We start from the raw sequence: 19,445 nt of genomic DNA, 5'->3' as shown, positions 1-19,445 counted from the left end.
TAACGGCGTGGCTGTGGACGCCACAGTTCTAAGAGCGTCCGGCCTTTCGGCCCGGATGATTCGCACTATAATCCAGGCTAGGAAGCCTTCGTCTTCCAGGATCTACTATCGTACCAGGAAGGCTTACTTTCGTTGGTGCGAGTCCAACCGATTTTCACCTATGTCCCTTTCCCTGCCTTCCCTTTTGGATTTCCTTCAAGCAGGACTGGATTTGGGCTTCGCTCCTATTTCCCTAAAGGGCTAGGCTTCTGCGCTCTTTTTCCCTTTCAGAAAACGTTATCATCTCAGCCACAGGTTAAGACCTTCCTTCAAGGAGTAGCCCACGCTGTCCCTTTGTACAGGGCCTCTGTGGATTTATGGGATTTAAAGCTTGTGCTGGACGTTCTTAGGGGTTCCCCCCCTTTGAGCCTCTCAGAAAGTTTTCCCTGTCAGTTCTATCTCGGAAGGTGGCTTTTTTTGTGGCCATCACTTTGATCCGCCGCATTTCCGAGTTGGCAGCCATTTCTTGCCGACCTCCTTTCTTGATTTTTCCCACCAGGAGAAGGTGGTCCTCAGGCCTCCGCCTTCCTTCCTTCCCGAGGTGGTTTTCACCTTTTCACCTCAATGAGGACATCGTTCTACCTTCCTTTTGTCCAGCTCCGACTCATCCTCTGGAGCGATCGTTGAACAGACTGGACCTCGTCAGGGCAGTGAGGATCTCCCTGGCTAGCACGGCCGCTTTCCGAAAGATGGATTCTCTTTTCGCCATCCCTGATGGCACGTGTAGAGTCCAGCCGGCTTCCAAGGCGACTATTCCTCGCTGCATCAGAACGGCAATTTTGGAGGCTTACCGGGTCAAGAACAGAGTGCCCCCTCCTGGGATAAAGGCTCACTCTACCCGGGCAGTCGGCGCTTCCTGTGCGGTATGCCACAGGGCTTCCGCCCTACGGCTTTGCAAAGTGGCAACCTGGTCTTCCATCCACACGTTGGCCGAATTGTACACGGTCCATACCTATGCCTCGGCGGACGCCAGCCTGGGCAGAAAGATCCTGCAGGCGGCAGTGGCGAGTCCTCTGACCTGATGGAAGTCTGTTTTTCCCACCCCAGGGACTGCTTTGGGACGTCCAATGGTTCCTGTGTCCCCCAATGAGAGGCGATAGAGAAATTAGGATTTTTGGTTGCTTACCGTAAAATCTGTTTCTCGGAGCCTTCATTGGGGGAACACAACACCCTCCCATGTTGTGCAGTTTTCTGTGGTTCTATGTTCTATGACTGTTCTCATGTTTACAGTTCTCATCTTTGTGGTTATTTCAACCTTATTGTTTTTTCTGCTACTGCTTTCTCCCCAACTGAAGTTCATATTGCCAGTCTGTGGGGTGTACACTGCAGAGGAGGAGATATCTTTTTTTTTTTTTTTTTTGTGCATAGTGTCAGCCTTCTTGTGGCAGCAGCATACACCCCATGGTTCCTGTGTCCCCCAATGAATGCTCAGAGAAACAGATTTTACAGTAAGCAACCAAAAATCCTTTTTTTTTACATTTTCATTAATTGTAGTTATTATACTCCTTTTTTTCAGACTGATACTTCATGCCTAACTTGGGAAGGTCAGCAATATCAAGGCAAAGATGCGATTATTGAAAAGTTGTCAGTAAGTACAGTACTCAGCAGCAGCATCATTTATTTATTTTTATCTATTTGACATTTGTGTAGAATTTGACACGTGTAATGGATGGGGAGCCTACCCCTGGGAGCCATTGCGCCCCCTGCCCATGAGGTAACAGGTGTAGACTGAAAAGTAGAAGACGACACAAGCACGTGGGCAGGAAGGTATTGAAGGCTCTGCCCACAACGTTGCAGTGTGGTCTTGGTAGATTTGCCCATTTATTTTACTGCTACCTTCAATTATTTCTTATTTCCTTTCTAAGTAACATTTCTACTTTTGCATTCTCTATAACAAGGTTGTCGCTCTGTTTTTCCAGAAGTCGGCTAGACTGTGTTTCCGTTCTGGATGAACCAGAATATAACCTGTGACACTAATACCAGTATAAATAGGCCAATTATTCTGTTAAATCTCAGAATGGTTGCTTTTTTTTTTCCTCTTCCTTCCCTCCAGTCTATTGATATCTCGTATGTATTTCATCTTGCAGTTGCTTCCTTTCCAGAAGATCCAACATAGCATCACTTCACAAGACCATCAGCCGACACCTGACAATTGTATCATCAGTATGGTTGTAGGTCAGCTCAAGGTAATCGCATCTACTTCACCCCTAGGGATCCTGCTCCGTGTGTGTACTGCGCATGCCTTGAGTGTCACTTCATCCCCTACTTAAAGGGTTTATCCAGGACTATCTTTTTATGGACCTAAAAAGTAACAGGCAGAGAGGTGATAACTACCTGCCTGTTCTGCCTGTTGTTGGCAGAGATTGGTCATTGTCCGCTCGTGTTGGCGGTTCAGCTGCTCCACATCAACAGAGCAGCTCTTCCTCTTTCAGGTTGCTCTGTCAATGAGGTGCGACTGCCGACGTCATGTTTGACAGCTCGGTCTTCAGTTAGCTAGCAATCTGCATGATGTCAGCAGTCGCACCTCATCAGTAGAACAGAGGGGAAGAGAAACTGGTGCTCTGTTGAGATGACGTCAACAGAAGCTGTTGAATTCCTGTCAGGAACGGCATGTGTGACCCCTATGTGCCAATAGAGATCAGTACTGGGCACAACAGGTAGGTAAGTAGAAACTACCTGCCTGTTGGTTTTTAGTCCTATCCTAAAAACAAGGTCCTAGATAACCTCTTTATTCTTGTATAGTGGAAAGGGGGTATAAAGGTGGCGTCTGAATCCCTTCATCTTTTCAACTCCTCCCTCAGTTCCCATAGGTGCCATACACAATTGGTAAAATGCTAAAAAAAGACTGGGGAAAAAAGAGTGCAATAGGGTCTTATCCAATGACAAAGGGGGAGATACTCGCCTTGATAAGTTGCTGAATGGCGACACATGACATGCATATAACAGCTGCTGCACAGATACAAAGGAAGAGAACGGAGGCATCACTTAGGCGCTGCTGAAGTCGAATATTCGGTGAAATTAAAACATTTAAACAGGCTTAAAAGTCAGCGCGTTTCGAGGTCACACAGGACCTCTTCATCATTTGTCCTGATAGACGACCTGCGTGACCTTGAAACGCGTTTTCCTTTATACACAAGTGGTGGAAGTTGCCCAGAGCAGCCCACTACCTAATGTGTGCTGGGGTTTCTCACCAATTTTTGCAGGATAAGCCAGGTGTCTGTGTGTGTATGCAAGTTTCCTTCTAACAACTTTCAGTAGTTGGTTGGAATAAGAGAGCGAGTAGACATGCTGCGTTTTCACATGCCCAATCCCTTTGTTTAGTAAGGATACAAGTACTCTTTGTGTATGGGGAAAGTCTGAAGGAATAGCACTCAGCCACATAAGCGTTATCTAAAGCATATGAGCAGTCGTGGGACACAGGATCATGAGTGTTATGCTGCTGTCCCCTAGGAGGCGACACTATGCATAATCTGAAAAAGATTAACCGTGGCTCCTCCTCTGCAGTATACACCCCTGGATGGCGTCAGCCTTCTCCAGTTTTTGCTTAGTGTCGCATAGGAGGCACACCTATGATTTTTTACTGGGCAGAGGACACAGGGTTGGTTCTCTCGGCGGTCCACATTCCAGGTGTGGATAACTGGGAAGCAGACTTCCTCAGCTGACAAGGAATAGACTCGGGAGAGTGGTCTCTCCATCCCGAAATTTTTCGCCAGATCTGCCATCGCTGGGGGACCCCGGATGTGGACCTAATGGCATCTCACTTCAATGCCAAGGTCTCCAGCTTCATGGCCAGAACACACGATCCGCGGTGGCTCGGAGCAGACGCTCTGGTTCAGGACTGGACCCAGTTCCAGCTTCTGTACATTTTTCCACCTCTCCCCCTGATATCCAGGGTATTGAGGAAGATCAAGCAATAGGGAGTTCCAACCATCCTAATCGCACCGGACTGGCCCAGACATACATGGTACGCCGACATCGTACAACTTACAGTAGACGCCCCCTGGCGTCTCCCCGATCTTCTATCACAAGACCCGTTCTACCACCAGAACTCAGGGGCTCTCAATTTGACGGCGTGGCCCTTGAAACCTGGGTTCGAACCCAGGAAGGGCTCTCGCCGGACGTCATTGGAACCATGATCAGGGCACCAGAGCCAGCCTCTGTCAAGATTTATTAACATACCTGGAAAGCTTTTTTTAACTAGTGCGAATCTTGTGGCCAGACCCCATTCCCTTATTTCCTACCCAAAGTACTTGGTTTTCTCCAATCGGGTCTGGAGGCCAGGCTGTCCCTGGGCTCGCTTAAGAGCCAGGTGTCGGCCCTCTCAGTTCGTTTTCAAAGGCGCATTGCTACCAAGCTGCAAGTAAGAACTTTTCTTCAGGGGGTTTCCCGATTTGTTCCCCCTACAGACGACCACTAGAAATGTGGGACCTCAACCTGGTCCTGACAGCATTGCAGGAACCACCCTTCGAACCCCTTAAGGAGGTCCCGCTCCGCCTTCTGTCCCAGAAGGTGGTTTTCCTGGTGGCAATCACCTCGCTACGCAGGGTATCTGAACTGACAGCACTCTCCTGCAGATGGCCCTCCCTGGCTTTTCACCAGGACAAGGTAGTTCTCCGTACGGTCCCATCCTTCCTTCCGAAGGTTGTGTCCCACATCCACCTCAATGAGGAAATTTCACTGCCATCTCTTTGTCTGGTCCCGGTTCATAGAGTACAGAAGGCTCTGCATACGCTTGACCTTGTCAAGGCATTGCGTATATATGTCTAGGACTGCGTTCTTCCGGAAGGCGGCCGCAAGGGTCTGCCAGATTCCAAAGCTACCCTTGCCAGGTGGATCAAATCCACCATACAAGAGGCCTACCGCCTTAAGAATTCTCCTTTACCAGCCGGTATTACGGCACTCTACATGGGCAGTAGGGGCCTGCTGGGCCATTCAGCACCAGGCTTCGGCACAACAAGTGTGTAAGGCGGCCACTTAGACTAGCCTACACATGTTTACTAAACACTACAGGGTTCATACCCAGTCCTCAGTGGACGCGAGCCTGGGTAGATGTGTTCTGCAGGTGGCGGTGTACCAAGTGTAGGGGCCTGTCTGCACAATATTCATCCATTGCTTCCCACCCAGGGACTGCTTTGGGACGTCCCATGGTCCTGTGTCCCCCAATGAGGCGACAGAGTAAAGGAGATTTTTGTGTGCTCACCGTAAAATCTTTCTCTTAGCCTCTAATTGGGGGACACAGCTCCCACCCTGTTGCCCTTTACGGGCCGTTGTTACTGTTGAGTTCTCATGTTTTCTTGAGCTCGTACATGGTGGCCTTCTTATAGGCATGGTTATGTTATTCATGTTACGTTCCTCCTAATGCTTTTGCACAAAACTGGAGAAGGCTGACGCCGTCCAGGGGTGTATACTGCAGAGGAGGAGCCACGGTTAATCTTTTTCCGATTATGCATAGTGTCGCCTCCTAGTGGACAGCAGCATAACACCCATGCTCCTGTGTCCCCCAATTAGAGGCTAAGAGAAAGAGATTTTACGGTGAGTACACAAAAATCTCCTCTTTGTAGGCTTGTCCCATCCCCCAGACCACACTGTCATCTGCTGCATTTGCTGCAACGTGTTCATGACATTTGCTCCTTGTAATGATTGCTCTGATGCCTGTTGTGTTTTTGGTGTCTGGTTGTGAGGTTCTGGCAGTGTTTGCCGGTGTGTTATTAGTGGGAGGCATGTTGACCCCTTTGGATGCCGGGCCCTATAGTGGAGTGCATGGCTTACATGCATGATGCACACATTCGCTTTCTGCGTACGTTCAGCATGTTTTCTGAAGGCTATTCCTGTCCTAATTACTACTTTCACTCACAGGCAATTTTTCTCTGGTGCTACGTTACAGCGAGATGACCTATTTAAGAGTAATATCTACACAGTGCTGACAAAACCTTCTAAAGTTTTCCAGATTACAACAATTTTTTTTGTTTTCTTTTGATGAGGATAAAGTGTGGAAAAAATTATTTTTATATATCGGTGTGTTGCTGTTATATAAAAAAAAATTGTACGCTTCGGTCTGCAACCTTCATTCTTTTATCCATTTTCAGACCCCTTGATTTGCACTTTGCATCCTGATCAAAGTTTCATATATTTTTTATTTTTTTTTTAGTTGTAGTAGTGTTTATCTGCGGTGCTACACTTATCATTAGCTCATAACAGCTGTTATCTTCAGATTTATTTAGTCTTTGGGTCAAATTTGCACATCTGTGAAACACTGACCGTGCTTAGATCCGGCCTGCTGGTCCCCTGAGCATGGCTATGGGCCTATGCCTTAGGAGATCCACCGGTCCGGCCGGTTAGTGCGGTCTGTGATTCATGGACATGTAAAAGCAGCCTTATCCACAAATTTTTCATTTTTGCTCTTTCACATTTTCACTTTATTCCAAGAGTCATAACTTTTTATTTTTTTTCTGTCAACAAAATTATGCGACTGCTTGATTTTTATTTATTTATTTTTTAAATTTGCAACGAAAAAACCCAAAACCTGCAAATCTGTTATTTGTGTTTTTTGGGATTCACTTTTATGCCGTTCATTGTGTTGTAAAGAAGACCTGTCAGCTTGTTTCTCCAGGTCGGTGCTCTTAACGACCGTCCATACACCTTTTAACGACTGCAGTAGGGTACTTATTTCTCACGGTCGCTTTTTAACAGCGCTGTGAAATATGGGTATCGTGCGCCCCCCCTTCCCAGTTGCGGAAAATTTCCAGGGTCTCGGCTGCCTCTGGACAGGCCAGGGACTCGAGCAGGTTACTCGAGCACCCACGATATTCGGTGCATACCCGAGGACGCGATGCAAACAGGAGTAGCTGGCACTAAGACTCAACACTAATGATGGCATATTCAATATGACAACCTAATATCAAGTTCTGTGTCATACCTGTGGGTTCAAAATGCTCCCTATTACTCTGGATAAAATACTTGAGGGGTGTGCTTTCCACTATTTAGGCACATCAGGGGTTCTCCAAATGTGACATGGCGTCCGCTGTAGATTCCAGCCAATGTTGCGTTCAAAAAGTCAAATGGTGCTCCTTCCCTTCCGAGCCCTGCTGTGCGCCCAAACAGTAGATTTCCCCCACATATAGGAACCCCTAACAATCTATTGATTATTAGTGATGAGCGAGCGTTCTTGGATAAGGGGTTATCTGAGCATGCTCGAGTGCTAATAGATTATCTTCAGCGTGCTCTAATGCTCTCTTTGAGTCGACGCGGCTGCATGTCTTGCGGCTGTCAAACAGGCGCGAGACGTGCAGCCATATCGACTCAGAGTATTTTTGGCATTCTCTAATACTATTGGCACTCGAGCATGCTCAGATAACACCTTATCCAAGCACACTCGCTCATCGCTAAGGATTGGCCATCAGTGTTCTGGTCCTGGACAACCCTATTGACCTTCCAAGTACAATCACTTTCTGTAGTGTTTTCTATTTTATACGACATCGCCATACTATAGTTTGCAGCATTACATTAGTTGTTGTGGTGTTATACTTGTGCATGTTTGTGGATTTCTAAGGAAAATACGTCTTTTTATAGCTAGAGAGTTTGACTGAGCTTTTAACCCTTTTCTGTCTTGGCTGTTCAACTACTTTACGACTTTGCTTGAAAGTTTCATTCTTCTTTTCTGTTTTGCTGCGCCTCTCATTTCTCCTCTTTTCTTCCCCCCATTCATACCTTCTGCTCAGGCAGATGATGACCAAGTCCTGGGATTTCAGCAAATCTTTATATTGAAATGTATTTCTGGTGCTTGGGTGTGTACCAATGAGGTCTTCAGGCTAGCGCTGCACAACATATAGCTGATTCCTGGTCCGGATGAGAGGTGTGTGTGCTTGCTTTGGTTGACTTTTTTGTTTTTGTGCCTTGAGTTGCTAACTTTTTTTATGAGCCACCTTCACTAACATTTTTAAGCTTTCAGCTTATCTACAGTATTATGTAGGGTTGCAGATCAATATACTATTGATACTTGTCTACACCGACTGCGTGGGCCAACTAAAAATCCAAACCTACCTGATCTTGCTGTCTTTTCTTACAGACATACGATTGGTCTGATAGCATGACGTAGGGTACAGGTGGCAGGCACACTATATCAGATCCCACATGTTCATGCAATGGTTTTCCTTCATCATTTATAAGAGTGTGCACATTGTAGATTCAAACGAAAGGCAGAAAAATCACATGGAAACGAGGAGTGATCTTACAGCTTTCCCCACCCCATTGTCATTCTCACAAGCCGTTTATTCGGTGTCGCCTGGAATGGCTTCCAACAGTCTTGAGGCTGTGTGCACACATTGCGGATTTGACTGCAGTTCCGCAGCGTTTTTTGCCGCACTGAATTGCATCAAATCCGCAGTGTAGTGCACAACCAATGTAAGTCTATGGGAGCCGCAGACTTGTTGTGCACATGCTGCAGAAAAAGCCGCACCGAAGCGCAGCTTTTTTTTTTCCGCAGCATGTCACTTCTTTTGTGCCGAACTGCAGCGTTTCTGCACCCATAGACTTGCATTGAGTCGGGCACATCCGCAGCAAAACCGCAGATGTAAAAAAAGATCTGCAGTTTTGCTGCAGATGTGGGTCCAAGAAACGCTGCAGTTCTGGAGGAGGGAAGTGTGTGGGTGGAGACGTGTGTGTGGGCGGGGTCTGCAGGCTGTCCGGGTGTGTGCGGGACTGTTTGGGTGTTTGCAGGGCTGTCCAGGTGTTTGGGGCTGTCCGGGGGGGAGGTCTTTGGGGGGGGGGGTGTGTGTGTGTGTGTGCAGGCATCATCCGAGTCCCATCGGGCTATGCCTGCTACAGTGACAGTGAGTGACACATTAGCCAATGATGGGACAGTAGTAGTCCCATCATCCGAATGAATGTGGAAAAAACAAAACAAAAAACATACATATGTACAGAACATGCAACACGCAACACACAACATAGAGTACATACTCACCGTCGCCTTGATCCCCGAAGCCACTGTCACCTGTAAAAAAAAAAAAAAAAAAAAAATTAAAATAATAAACAAACTCTATACTCCCTGATCCGCAGATATCCAGTTAAAACGAGTGTCCCACGATGATCTCTCGTGGAGAGCAGCAGCATCAGCTCATGCGACCGCTCTCCAGGGGCTCCAGGAATACAATGACAGAAGGTATCCTTCCGCAATGTATTCCTCCGCTGCTGTAAAAAATAGTTTAGTCCCACACAGCAATGCCATAAAGGTGAGACCCTGAACTCAAGTAACCTCAGTGATGCACTTCAGGAGCCATTGTCTCCTGTCAGTGTGTCACTGAGGGTCCTATAGAGCAATGACATCACCCGATGTCGCTGTTCTATAGGGGAGATCGCCGTGGGACACTTGTTATTAATTGGACTGCGTCGGACAGGGAGTATACGGTTTATTTATTTTTAATTTTTTGCAGGCGATCGAGTATGGTAAGTATGGTTAAATTAAGAATAATACTTTTTTCTGGCTGTGTCTTTATTTTTATCTCTCACTACTCTAGGATTAATAATGGATAGGTGTCTTATTGACGCCTCTCCATTATTAAGCCGGCTTAATGTCATCTTACGTTAGCAAGGTGACATTAACCCCTTATTACTCATATCCCACCGCTACACGGGAGTTAAAGGAGAGTGGCTAAGTGCCGGAATTGGCGCATCTTACAGATGTGCCATTTCTGGGGCGGCTGCGGGCTGGTATGTGTAGCTGGGGGAGGGGCGTATTACCTCCTTCCCAGGCTACAAATATTGACCCCTGGCCGTCGGTTTTTCCCCTCTGGCGCAGAAAATTACGCAGGAGCCCACGCCATTTTTTTACCGTGTTTTTTTTTTTTTTTTTTTTTTTTATAAATAAAGCATTCATTAATAAACATAGGCCTTGCTATTATCTATGGATAATCCATCTATAGTTATATTTATAGATATATCTATCCATATATCTATAGGGTATGTATCCACGAGCCGGATTGCTGTCGCTTTAGATGGAGCGGAAAACTCTCTCCACCCAAAGCGCCGCCCCCTTCAGTACGCACGGTGATTCCGGATGTGTTCATTGCACACATCTGGAATCTCCACACCCCGTACATAGGACCCTGTGATTTACAGACATGCTGCGTTTTAAAGAGACACCCCGCATGTCCGTAAACACAGGGCCGCCGGATGTTTGTTCGCACGCATAGTGGAGACGGGATTTCATAAAATCCCCTCCACTATGCTGTAACATCCGGACGCTGTGGGTTTTACGCTGCAGTTGCACGCAGCATCCAATCCGCAGCTAATCCGGATGTAATCCTGAACGTGGACACACACCCTACGCTATCCATACATCTATCAATAGATGTATCTATCGATTAGATATATCTATACATCTATCTATAGATGTATACATCTATCTATAGATCTATCTGTGTGTGTAATCGAGTGTGGGTTGGACAAATGTAAAAGAGGAGGTTGGACAATGACATCACAAATCTTTTTTTTTTTTTTTGTTCAATAATACATCTTTATTTAGCTTTCAAAAACTCATACAAAAACGCATTGAAACACGCAAAAAATGCACAAAAAATGCATCAAAACCGCTCAAAAAACGCTGCTGCGTTTTCTACCAGGAGATGCAGATTTTGTGCAGAAAATTCTGCACCCAAATCTGCAACGTGGGCACACCGCCTGAAGGCATTCACATAGTTGCCGAGCCTTGTCTGCTTTTTTACCTCCACGTCTGTTCATACCAAACCTCTTGCCTACGTTGAGGCCATGACATCTGATGCAGCCTCCATCCTTCTACTTCTTGGTCACATTGCCTGGATTAGGTCAATGTATGGTTTCAACATAAATTACGGTCGTGCTAAGCGCAAACAGGATGGATAGGTTGGTGTGTTGTTGCAGATCGCTGTGGTAGCCATGTTGGGTAAGTGCAACTAGAATTTGGAATGAATCGCCACAAATCTCTAGATCACCTCCCCCTCCATGCTTCATAGTGGGCTGCACACGTAAAAGCCATCTACTCACCTCTGTATCTCACAAAGACATTGCAGCTGCTACCAAAAATCTCAAATTGTGAATCAGACCACAGTACGTATTTCCACACATCTACTCTCCGGTCATTGTATTGCTTGACCCAAACTTGTCTCTTCTGGGTTGTGGCCTTTTAGGAGTGCGTTCTTTGCCAGAAGCCAGCTTTTATGGTCGAATTGATGCAGTCTCTCCTGGACAGTTGTTACAATCTGCGTACTACTTAGTTGTTTGCAATAGGCTTGTAACTCCGAACATAACCTCTGTACCAGAGATTGGTCTTTTTTTCTTTTTCTTTTTTTTTTTTTTTTTATTTCATTACTCCACTTGAGGATACCTTCAAGGTTCTAGCAATTTTACATATTGACCAACCTTCATGTCTCAGGCTGGACTGTTTTCTCTTTACTTAGTTGAGTAGGTCTTGCCATATTCTGGCTTAGAACAGTTGTTGGATAGGGCTCTGTACTGTACGGAGCTGTGTACCAACGCTGCTTCTGCTAATCGCACCTGATGGTCGACACTATCTGGAGGCCGGTGATTCCACAAATGAACTCTTCACGAGACAACCTGTTCATCGGAAACCATTCCAGGAGAAGACCTGATGAACTGCTACAGAGAATGTAAATGGGGAGTAAAGCCGTCATAAAATATATACCAGAGTATAAGCCGACCCCCCCTAATTTTGCAACAAAAAACTGGGAAAACTTAATGACTCAAGTATAAGCCTAGGGTAGAAAATGCAGCAGCATTTGACATCGGTAAATGTCAAAAATAAAAATAGATATCAATAAAAGTAAAATTGAGACATCAGTAGGTTGTGTTTTTGAATATCCATATTGAATCAAGAGCCCCATATAATGCTCCATACAGTTCATGATAGGCTCCATAAGATACTCCATACAAAATACGCCCCATATAATGCTCCATAAAATGTATGATGGGCTCCATAAGATCCTCCATATTAAAATATGCCTCATATAATGCTGCACAAATGCTGATTATGGCCCTATAAGATGCTCCATATACAAATATGCCACATATAATGCTCCATACAGTTCATTATGGCCCCATAGATTTTCCATATAACATTGTGCCACATGTAATGCTGCTGCTGCACTAAAAAAAAAAAAAAGAGATACCTCTCGTCGCTGTTCCTAAGTGTCCCGTCTTTCCGCAGTGACTGTTCAGGCAGAGGGCGGCGCGCACACTAACACATCATCGCGCCCTCTGACCTGAATAGTCACTGCAGAGGACGCGGAAGACGGAGCGTCGGTGGAAAGCGGAAAGGTGAATATGAAATAGTCACCTGCTCCTGGCGCGGTCCCTGCATGTCCCACGGTCTCTGGGCGCTTCAGCTTCTTCCTGTAGTGATCGGTCACATGGTACCGCTCATTACAGTAATGAATATGCGTCTCCACCCCTGTGGGAGTGGCGTCCATATTCATTGCTTTAATGAGCGGTACCATGTGACCGCTGAACAGAGGAAGAAGCTGCCGGCACCGGAGACCATGGAACAGGCAGGGACCGCGCCGGGAGCAGGTGAGTATTACACAGTTGTCGCTCCCCCTTACCCGCCGACCATGACATGAGTATAAGCCGAGAGGGGCACTTTCAGCCCATTTTGTTGGGCTGAAAATCTCGGCATATACTCGAGTATATACATATATAATTTTTTTTTAAGCTAAACCTCATCGAAGTTGGTTTCACACATGCAGACTTGTGTTTTGCTCTGAAAAAGAAGCAAGTCTTTTTCTTTTAGTCTAAATATATACTGCTTTGCAATTTCAACTTTGCATATGTGCAGAGATGCTCCCGATGGCGTCGTCAAATGTCCTTATCGGGTTGGTGTATATAGTGTCTGTCTGCCGTATGGTTCCATCCAAAGGCATCCTGCAAAGAAACAAACCCTACATAGTATACTCGTTTGTTTTTTTAACCCAATGGTCCTAGTGTGACGCATGCTGAGGATTGTAGTACGCATGTCCTGAATGTTAGAGCTGTGACCATCGGATACCCACCATATTACCACAGGTCAACGTGAAAGTTGATCAGCTGAGAGGAGTTGGAATTGGTGTAGTATTAATAGTTGTAACATATTTGTCCTTCCAGCTTCTTTCGATGCCCTCATAAGTCAAACACCCCTCTGATTACTAAAAGATAGGAACTGAAGAATTCATCTGAACATTTCTCCTACAGTCGGCTTCATTTTATAACCCAGATAGTTCACTCAATTCGGAGGGAATCTGTCAGCACTCGTGTGGGAAGGTGTAAAGAGGCATGGAAAAGTTTGGGCACCCCTGGTCAAAATGACTGTTTTTGTGAACAGTTAAGCAAGTTGAAGATGAAATGATCTCTAAAAGGCGTAAAGTTAAAGATGACGCTTTTCCTAAAAACTACAAAAGGGGAAAAAAGGCCAAAACAAAGATGGTTAGTACCTAGTTACACAAAGAACTGTAATAGGATGAACTACTATTGGCACTTCAAATCACTATACTAGCCCAGAAGGTCAGGACTGAAATTAACTAGCCGACCAAACAAAGAGAACCAATGTAAAGATTAAAATATCCAATTTATTAATAAATATTAAAATAATAAGACATAGATCATAATTACACAAAAAATAAATACCTGATGGGACAAAGTAGACCGAACCGACAATAATAATAATAATAATAATAAATGGAGCACCTAATAGTACCTAATAACGGCCTCTTTTGCAAGTATCACAGCTTGTAAATGCTTTTTACAGCCAGCCAAGAGACTTTCAGTTCTTGTTTGAGAGATTTTCATTCAATCTTCCTTGGAAAATTCTTCCATTTCTGTGAGATTCGTGGGTCGTCTTACAAGCACTGCTGTTTTGAGGTCTAGCCACAGATTTTCAATGATGGCCCTCACAGTCCCCTGATGTGATCATTATAAAACCTTCAGCTTGCGTCTTTTGAAGTCATCTATTGTGAATTTTGATGTGTTTAGGATCATTATCCGTTTATAGAAACCATCCTCTTTTCACTTTCGGCTTTTTTTTTTTTTTTTTTCAGATGGTGTTATGTTGGCATCAAGAATTTGTTGCCCTTTTTTTCTCCACGCATACCTTTGATCATTGTGGGCAAATAATTCTATTTTAACCTCATCGGTCCACAGGACTTGTTAACAAAATGCATCAGGCTTGTTTAGATGTTATTTTGCCTTCTTCTGATTCTGAATATTATGGCGAGGATGCAGGAGAGGTTTTCTTTTGATGACTTTCCCATGAAGGCCATATTTGTACAGGTGTCTCTGAACAGTAGAACAATGTACCACAACTCTGGTAAATGTGGAGTCTGCTAAATCTTTCTGAAGGTCTTTTAAAGTCAAGTGGGGGTTCTGATTTGCCTCTCTAGCTAGCTTTACAAGCAGCTGTCACTGACATTTTGCTTGTTCTTCCAGAGTTTCTTGACCTCCACTGGTCCTCAGTTTCTTAATTACATTTCTAACTGAGCAAAGGGCAACTTGAAAACACTTTGCTATCTTCTTATAGCCTTCTCCTGCTTTGTGGGCCTCCACCATTTTTATTTTCAGAGTGCTAGGCAGCTGCTTAGAAGAACCCATGGCTGCTGCTTTTTGGCACAAGGTTAGAGGAGGCTGGGATTTTATAAAGCTGGGAAATTTGCATCATCTGGCCTTTCCTAATGATGATAGTGAACAAGCCATAACGGGCTAAGGTCTAAAACTTTGTCACAGTTATCTGAGCACACACATCTCCAAGGGTGCCCAAACTTTTGCATCAACCCATTTTCCTTTTTTGTAATGTTTAAAATGTTAAAAAAGTTTCCCTAAGGTACAAAGAAATTGTCATCTTTAATTTTATGCTTTTTATAGCTCATTTCAGCTTCAACTTGCTAAACTGTTAACAAAAACAGTAATTTTGACCGGGGTGCCCAAACTTTTACATGCCACCTGTATAGAAATGATTCGCCTCACTGTGAAGCACCATGTGGTGGGACTTGATGGCTACTCAACTGTGCTGACAGTCCCTTTATTTAGCCACCCTGGTGTTTCCTACACAAGGCTGACATGGCGTACCCTTTTCATTAATGCTGCTGTCCTTTGTTTGAAAACCACTCGGTCCCGTTAGCCAGTCCTTACTAACTTTTGCTGTCAATTCAAATTGTTTTTTTTTTTTTTCCCCATATAATGTTTTCTCGAGCAATATTCTGTCATTTATTGCATCCCCTTCATTGTTAGTAGCTGTCATGTATACTTAAGTCAAGCATAGTCACCAATTGCATCCTTCGTGGTAGCTGCGACACTGCCCCACCCTCTTTTTCCTCTCTATATCCCACTCTATGCAGCTAAAGATATAAATTATCCTTAATAGAAGACTGCAAAAAATATAGAATATACCATAAAATCATTGGCGGTGAACCTTTGCTGACTCACAACGACTGACTGTGTAAAAGTGGCATGTGCAGAGGTTCCAGTGCATTCCTATAAGATGAAGCTTCATCTTGCCTACTGACAGGAAGAAACCTATCACAAGCAGGTGGCAGGGAAACAGGCTGAATCTGTATCACAGGATGGGTGAAGAAGGGTCAGCAGCTCTGTTATTAATCGATCACTGCTGAAGTTAGGTGAACTGTAGTAGTTGTGGAGGAAATCGGAGAGGCAGATGATCCAGAAATGGAGAGACGCACAAGAAAATGTACAATGAAATCTGAGTGTTACTTGCCTGAAATCTTAAGTCTGCTTGATGTCATATTCTGAGTATATCTTGTAGGCATCTGTTTCGCTGAGGGGTTCACAATGTAGCGTTATCCACATGTATGAGAGAAGAATGATTTCTTTTGTTTCTTTGTTTTTTGTACCAGAGTTCTTTCTAATATTAGTAAACTGCTTAAAGACCTTAGGAATCTTAATTGGGAACCTGCCACTTGAAAAAAAAAAACGCTACTAACATGCAAATATTGGGTTAAACTGCACATTAATAGTGTTGTGAACCTGCCTGATGCTGGCACTTAGACCCCCGCTGTCGGGAGCAAATTACCTTTATTCCTCTTGGCAGCATTTGGGTTCCAGCCATAGAAGCGATTACTACCCACCCATCAGTTGGGTCACTGGTGGTCGTGACGGCAGTGCTCCTGGACTGGCAGAGACTGTTGGGTAGGGCAGATATTGTTGGTCAGTGTGCTTACCGTTGTTGGTCATCGGGGGTATTCCAAGGTGTGTGTCTTTAGAAGCGACTTGCTGCTACAAAGGTCTTGTGATCGCAGCAGCCTCTGCACTATTCCAAGCCCTCAGAGTATAAATGTGTAATAACACATCAGAGCAGTAAGCAGTAGAGGTAGTGTGAGGTGTAGAAGCAGTCACCCGGCATCCGGATCCACTGTATCTGTACCCTGAAAGATGGAGAATATTTGCTTAGCAAGTTTGTTCGTGGATTTGCTCAGCTCTACTTGCAGGTAATGTGATTAAAAAAAATAGCGTCCTTAGGTTTGTGCAATTTTTTGTTATATAAATGTTTCTATACTTTTGATGTACTGATGTGGCTCTGTAGAGTGATCGTATATTTCCCAGCTAATTGTCATTATTTTTTTTTTATTTTTTTTAGGCAGACGATGACCAGGTTATTGGATTCCATCAAATGTTTCTACTTAAGAACGTGCAGGACACCTGGGTCTGTACAAATGACATGTTTCGGCTAGCACTGCATAACTTTGGTTGAATTGCTTCAAGAGGAGACAGGATAATACTAATCTGCCCTTCAATTTTTTATTTTTTTTATTTTTTTTTCACCTCCACAAAGGATTCTACTTATCCACAGAACAATGCAGACACCATACACCGTTTATCAGTTGAAAACTGGGCATGAAAGTATTAAGCCTGACGCAGCCTAGTTATTGCAGTGGCTACTGTTTGCCTACTAGCCATCTACGCGTGACTTTCGGAGTTGTTTTGCATTTAACAGTTTCCAAGCATTTGGCTTTTTGAATTGGATTGCTTTTTATGTAAGCTCATTTATTTGGTAATCCAAAGAAAGTGGAAATAAAAGTAACAAAAAAAAAAGCCCTGTTTACTTGGGTTGTCTGCGTAGTGTTTTTTTTTTCAGTTGCACCTTAAATCCCCAGGCTTCGGTTGCACCAAATCTCATTTTAGCACACGTCCTCTAAAAGAAAAACATCAATATTAAAGTAAAAATAGTTTGTAGGCCTGCATTTCCAATCCGTCAAGTGTATAAACATCTACGGATGACAGCCCGAGTCTTAAAAGAAGTGCAGGTTGTAAGTGGTGTCATGTACATAGACTAAAGCAATCTCTTTCACACTGCACGTGTTTTCTGAGCAAATGCACTTCGGGCTTCCCATGTACGTGATGTAATTTAGGTTCCAATTTCTTCCTACACTTCCACCTATAAATGTATATTTTTAGGTTCTCATTTTGATTGTTGGCAAAAATGTGACCAGTAATGTAACGGCGCCTAATCAGCCAGAACTTATCATTGAGTGCCAGAAGACTCGCTACACTCATCAGGAGGGCGTTAAACTAGAAGAAGAGGGGACGGGAAGAAAAACATTAGACTTGAACAAAGAAGATCCAGGAAAACATACTCAGAAGGGAGGTAAGAACATTTCTAAAACAATCCACAGCGAGGAGATTGGAACAAAACAAAATCCTCTAAACTGCATGCTTGCAAACGCCAGAAGCCTGACAAACAAGATGGAAGAACTAGAAGCAGAAATATCTACAGGTAACGTTGACATAGTGGGAATAACCGAGACATGGTTAGATGAAAGCTATGACTGGGCAGTTAACTTACAGGGTTACAGTCTGTTTAGAAAGGATCGTAAAAATCGGAGAGGAGGAGGGGTTTGTCTCTATGTAAAGTCTTGTCTAAAGTCCACTTTAAGGGAGGATATTAGTGAAGGAAATGAGGATGTCGAATCCATATGGGTCGAAATTCATGGAGGGAAAAATGGTAACAAAATTCTCATTGGGGTCTGTTACAAACCCCCAAATATAACAGAAACCATGGAAAGTCTACTTCTAAAGCAGATAGATGAAGCTGCAACCCATAATGAGGTCCTGGTTATGGGGGACTTTAACTACCCGGATATTAACTGGGAAACAGAAACCTGTGAAACCCATAAAGGCAACAGGTTTCTGCTAATAACCAAGAAAAATTATCTTTCACAATTGGTGCAGAATCCAACCAGAGGAGCAGCACTTTAAACCTAATACTATCTAATAGACCTGACAGAATAACAAATCTGCAGGTGGTCGGGCATCTAGGAAATAGCGACCACAATATTGTACAGTTTCACCTATCTTTCACTAGGGGGACTTGTCAGGGAGTCACAAAAACACTGAACTTTAGGAAGGCAAAGTTTGACCAGCTTAGAGATGCCCTTAATCTGGTAGACTGGGACAATATCCTCAGAAATAAGAATACAGATTATAATTGGGAAATGTTTAAGAACATCCTAAATAGGCAGTGTAAGCGGTTTATACCTTGTGGGAATAAAAGGACTAGAAATAGGAAAAACCCAATGTGGCTAAACAAAGAAGTAAGACAGGCAAGTAACAGTAAAAAGAAAGCATTTGCACTACTAAAGCAGGATGGCACCATTGAAGCTCTAAAAAACTATAGGTAGAAAAATACTTTATCTAAAAAACTAATTAAAGCTGCCAAAAAGGAAACAGAGAAGCACATTGCTAAGGAGAGTAAAACTAATCCCAAACTGTTCTTCAACTACGGTATATCAATAGTAAAAGAATAAAAACTGAAAATGTAGGCCCCTTAAAAAATAGTGAGGAAAGAATGGTTGTAGATGACGAGGAAAAAGCTAACATATTAAACACCTTCTTCTCCACGGTATTCACGGTGGAAAATGAAATGCTAGGGGAAATCCCAAGAAACAATGAAAACCCTATATTAAGGGTCACCAATCTAACCCAAGAAGAGGTGCGAAACCGGCTAAATAAGATCAAAATAGATAAATCTCCGGGTCCGGATGGCATACACCCACGAGTACTAAGAGAACTAAGTAATGTAATAGATAAACCATTATTTCTTATTTTTAGGGACTCTATGGCGACAGGGTCTGTTCCGCAGGATTGGCGCATAGCAAATGTGGTCCCAATATTCAAAAAGGGCTCTAAAAGTGAACCTGGAAATTATAGGCCAGTAAGTCTAACCTCTATTGTTGGTAAAATATTTGAAGGGTTTCTGAGGGATGTTATTCTGGATTATCTCAATGAGAATAACTGTTTAACTCCATATCAGCATGGGTTTATGAGAAATCGCTCCTGTCAAACCAATCTAATCAGTTTTTATGAAGAGGTAAGCTATAGGCTGGACCACGGTGAGTCATTGGACGTGGTATATCTCGATTTTTCCAAAGCGTTTG

The 19,445-nt window shown here is 43.9% G+C and overlaps 1 protein-coding gene across 1 annotated transcript in view; it reads left to right on the top strand.

The window, feature by feature from the left end:
• Positions 1-17,113, top strand: part of NUTF2 (nuclear transport factor 2) — a 44,146-nt gene extending 27,033 nt beyond the window's left edge. Inside the window, exons 3-5 of the mRNA XM_069738606.1 lie at positions 1,556-1,627; positions 2,127-2,225; positions 16,649-17,113. Coding sequence (XP_069594707.1) covers positions 1,556-1,627; positions 2,127-2,225; positions 16,649-16,762 — 285 coding nt within the window. The 3' untranslated portion in view covers positions 16,763-17,113. The remainder of the gene's footprint in view (positions 1-1,555; positions 1,628-2,126; positions 2,226-16,648) is intronic.
• The last annotated feature ends 2,332 nt before the right edge of the window (positions 17,114-19,445 follow it).

This window comes from Ranitomeya imitator, chromosome 9 (genome assembly GCF_032444005.1).
Source record: "Ranitomeya imitator isolate aRanImi1 chromosome 9, aRanImi1.pri, whole genome shotgun sequence".
NCBI lineage: Eukaryota > Metazoa > Chordata > Amphibia > Anura > Dendrobatidae > Ranitomeya > Ranitomeya imitator.
Note: the sequence above shows the minus strand (reverse complement) of the source record. Positions and strands in the feature narration are given on the sequence as shown.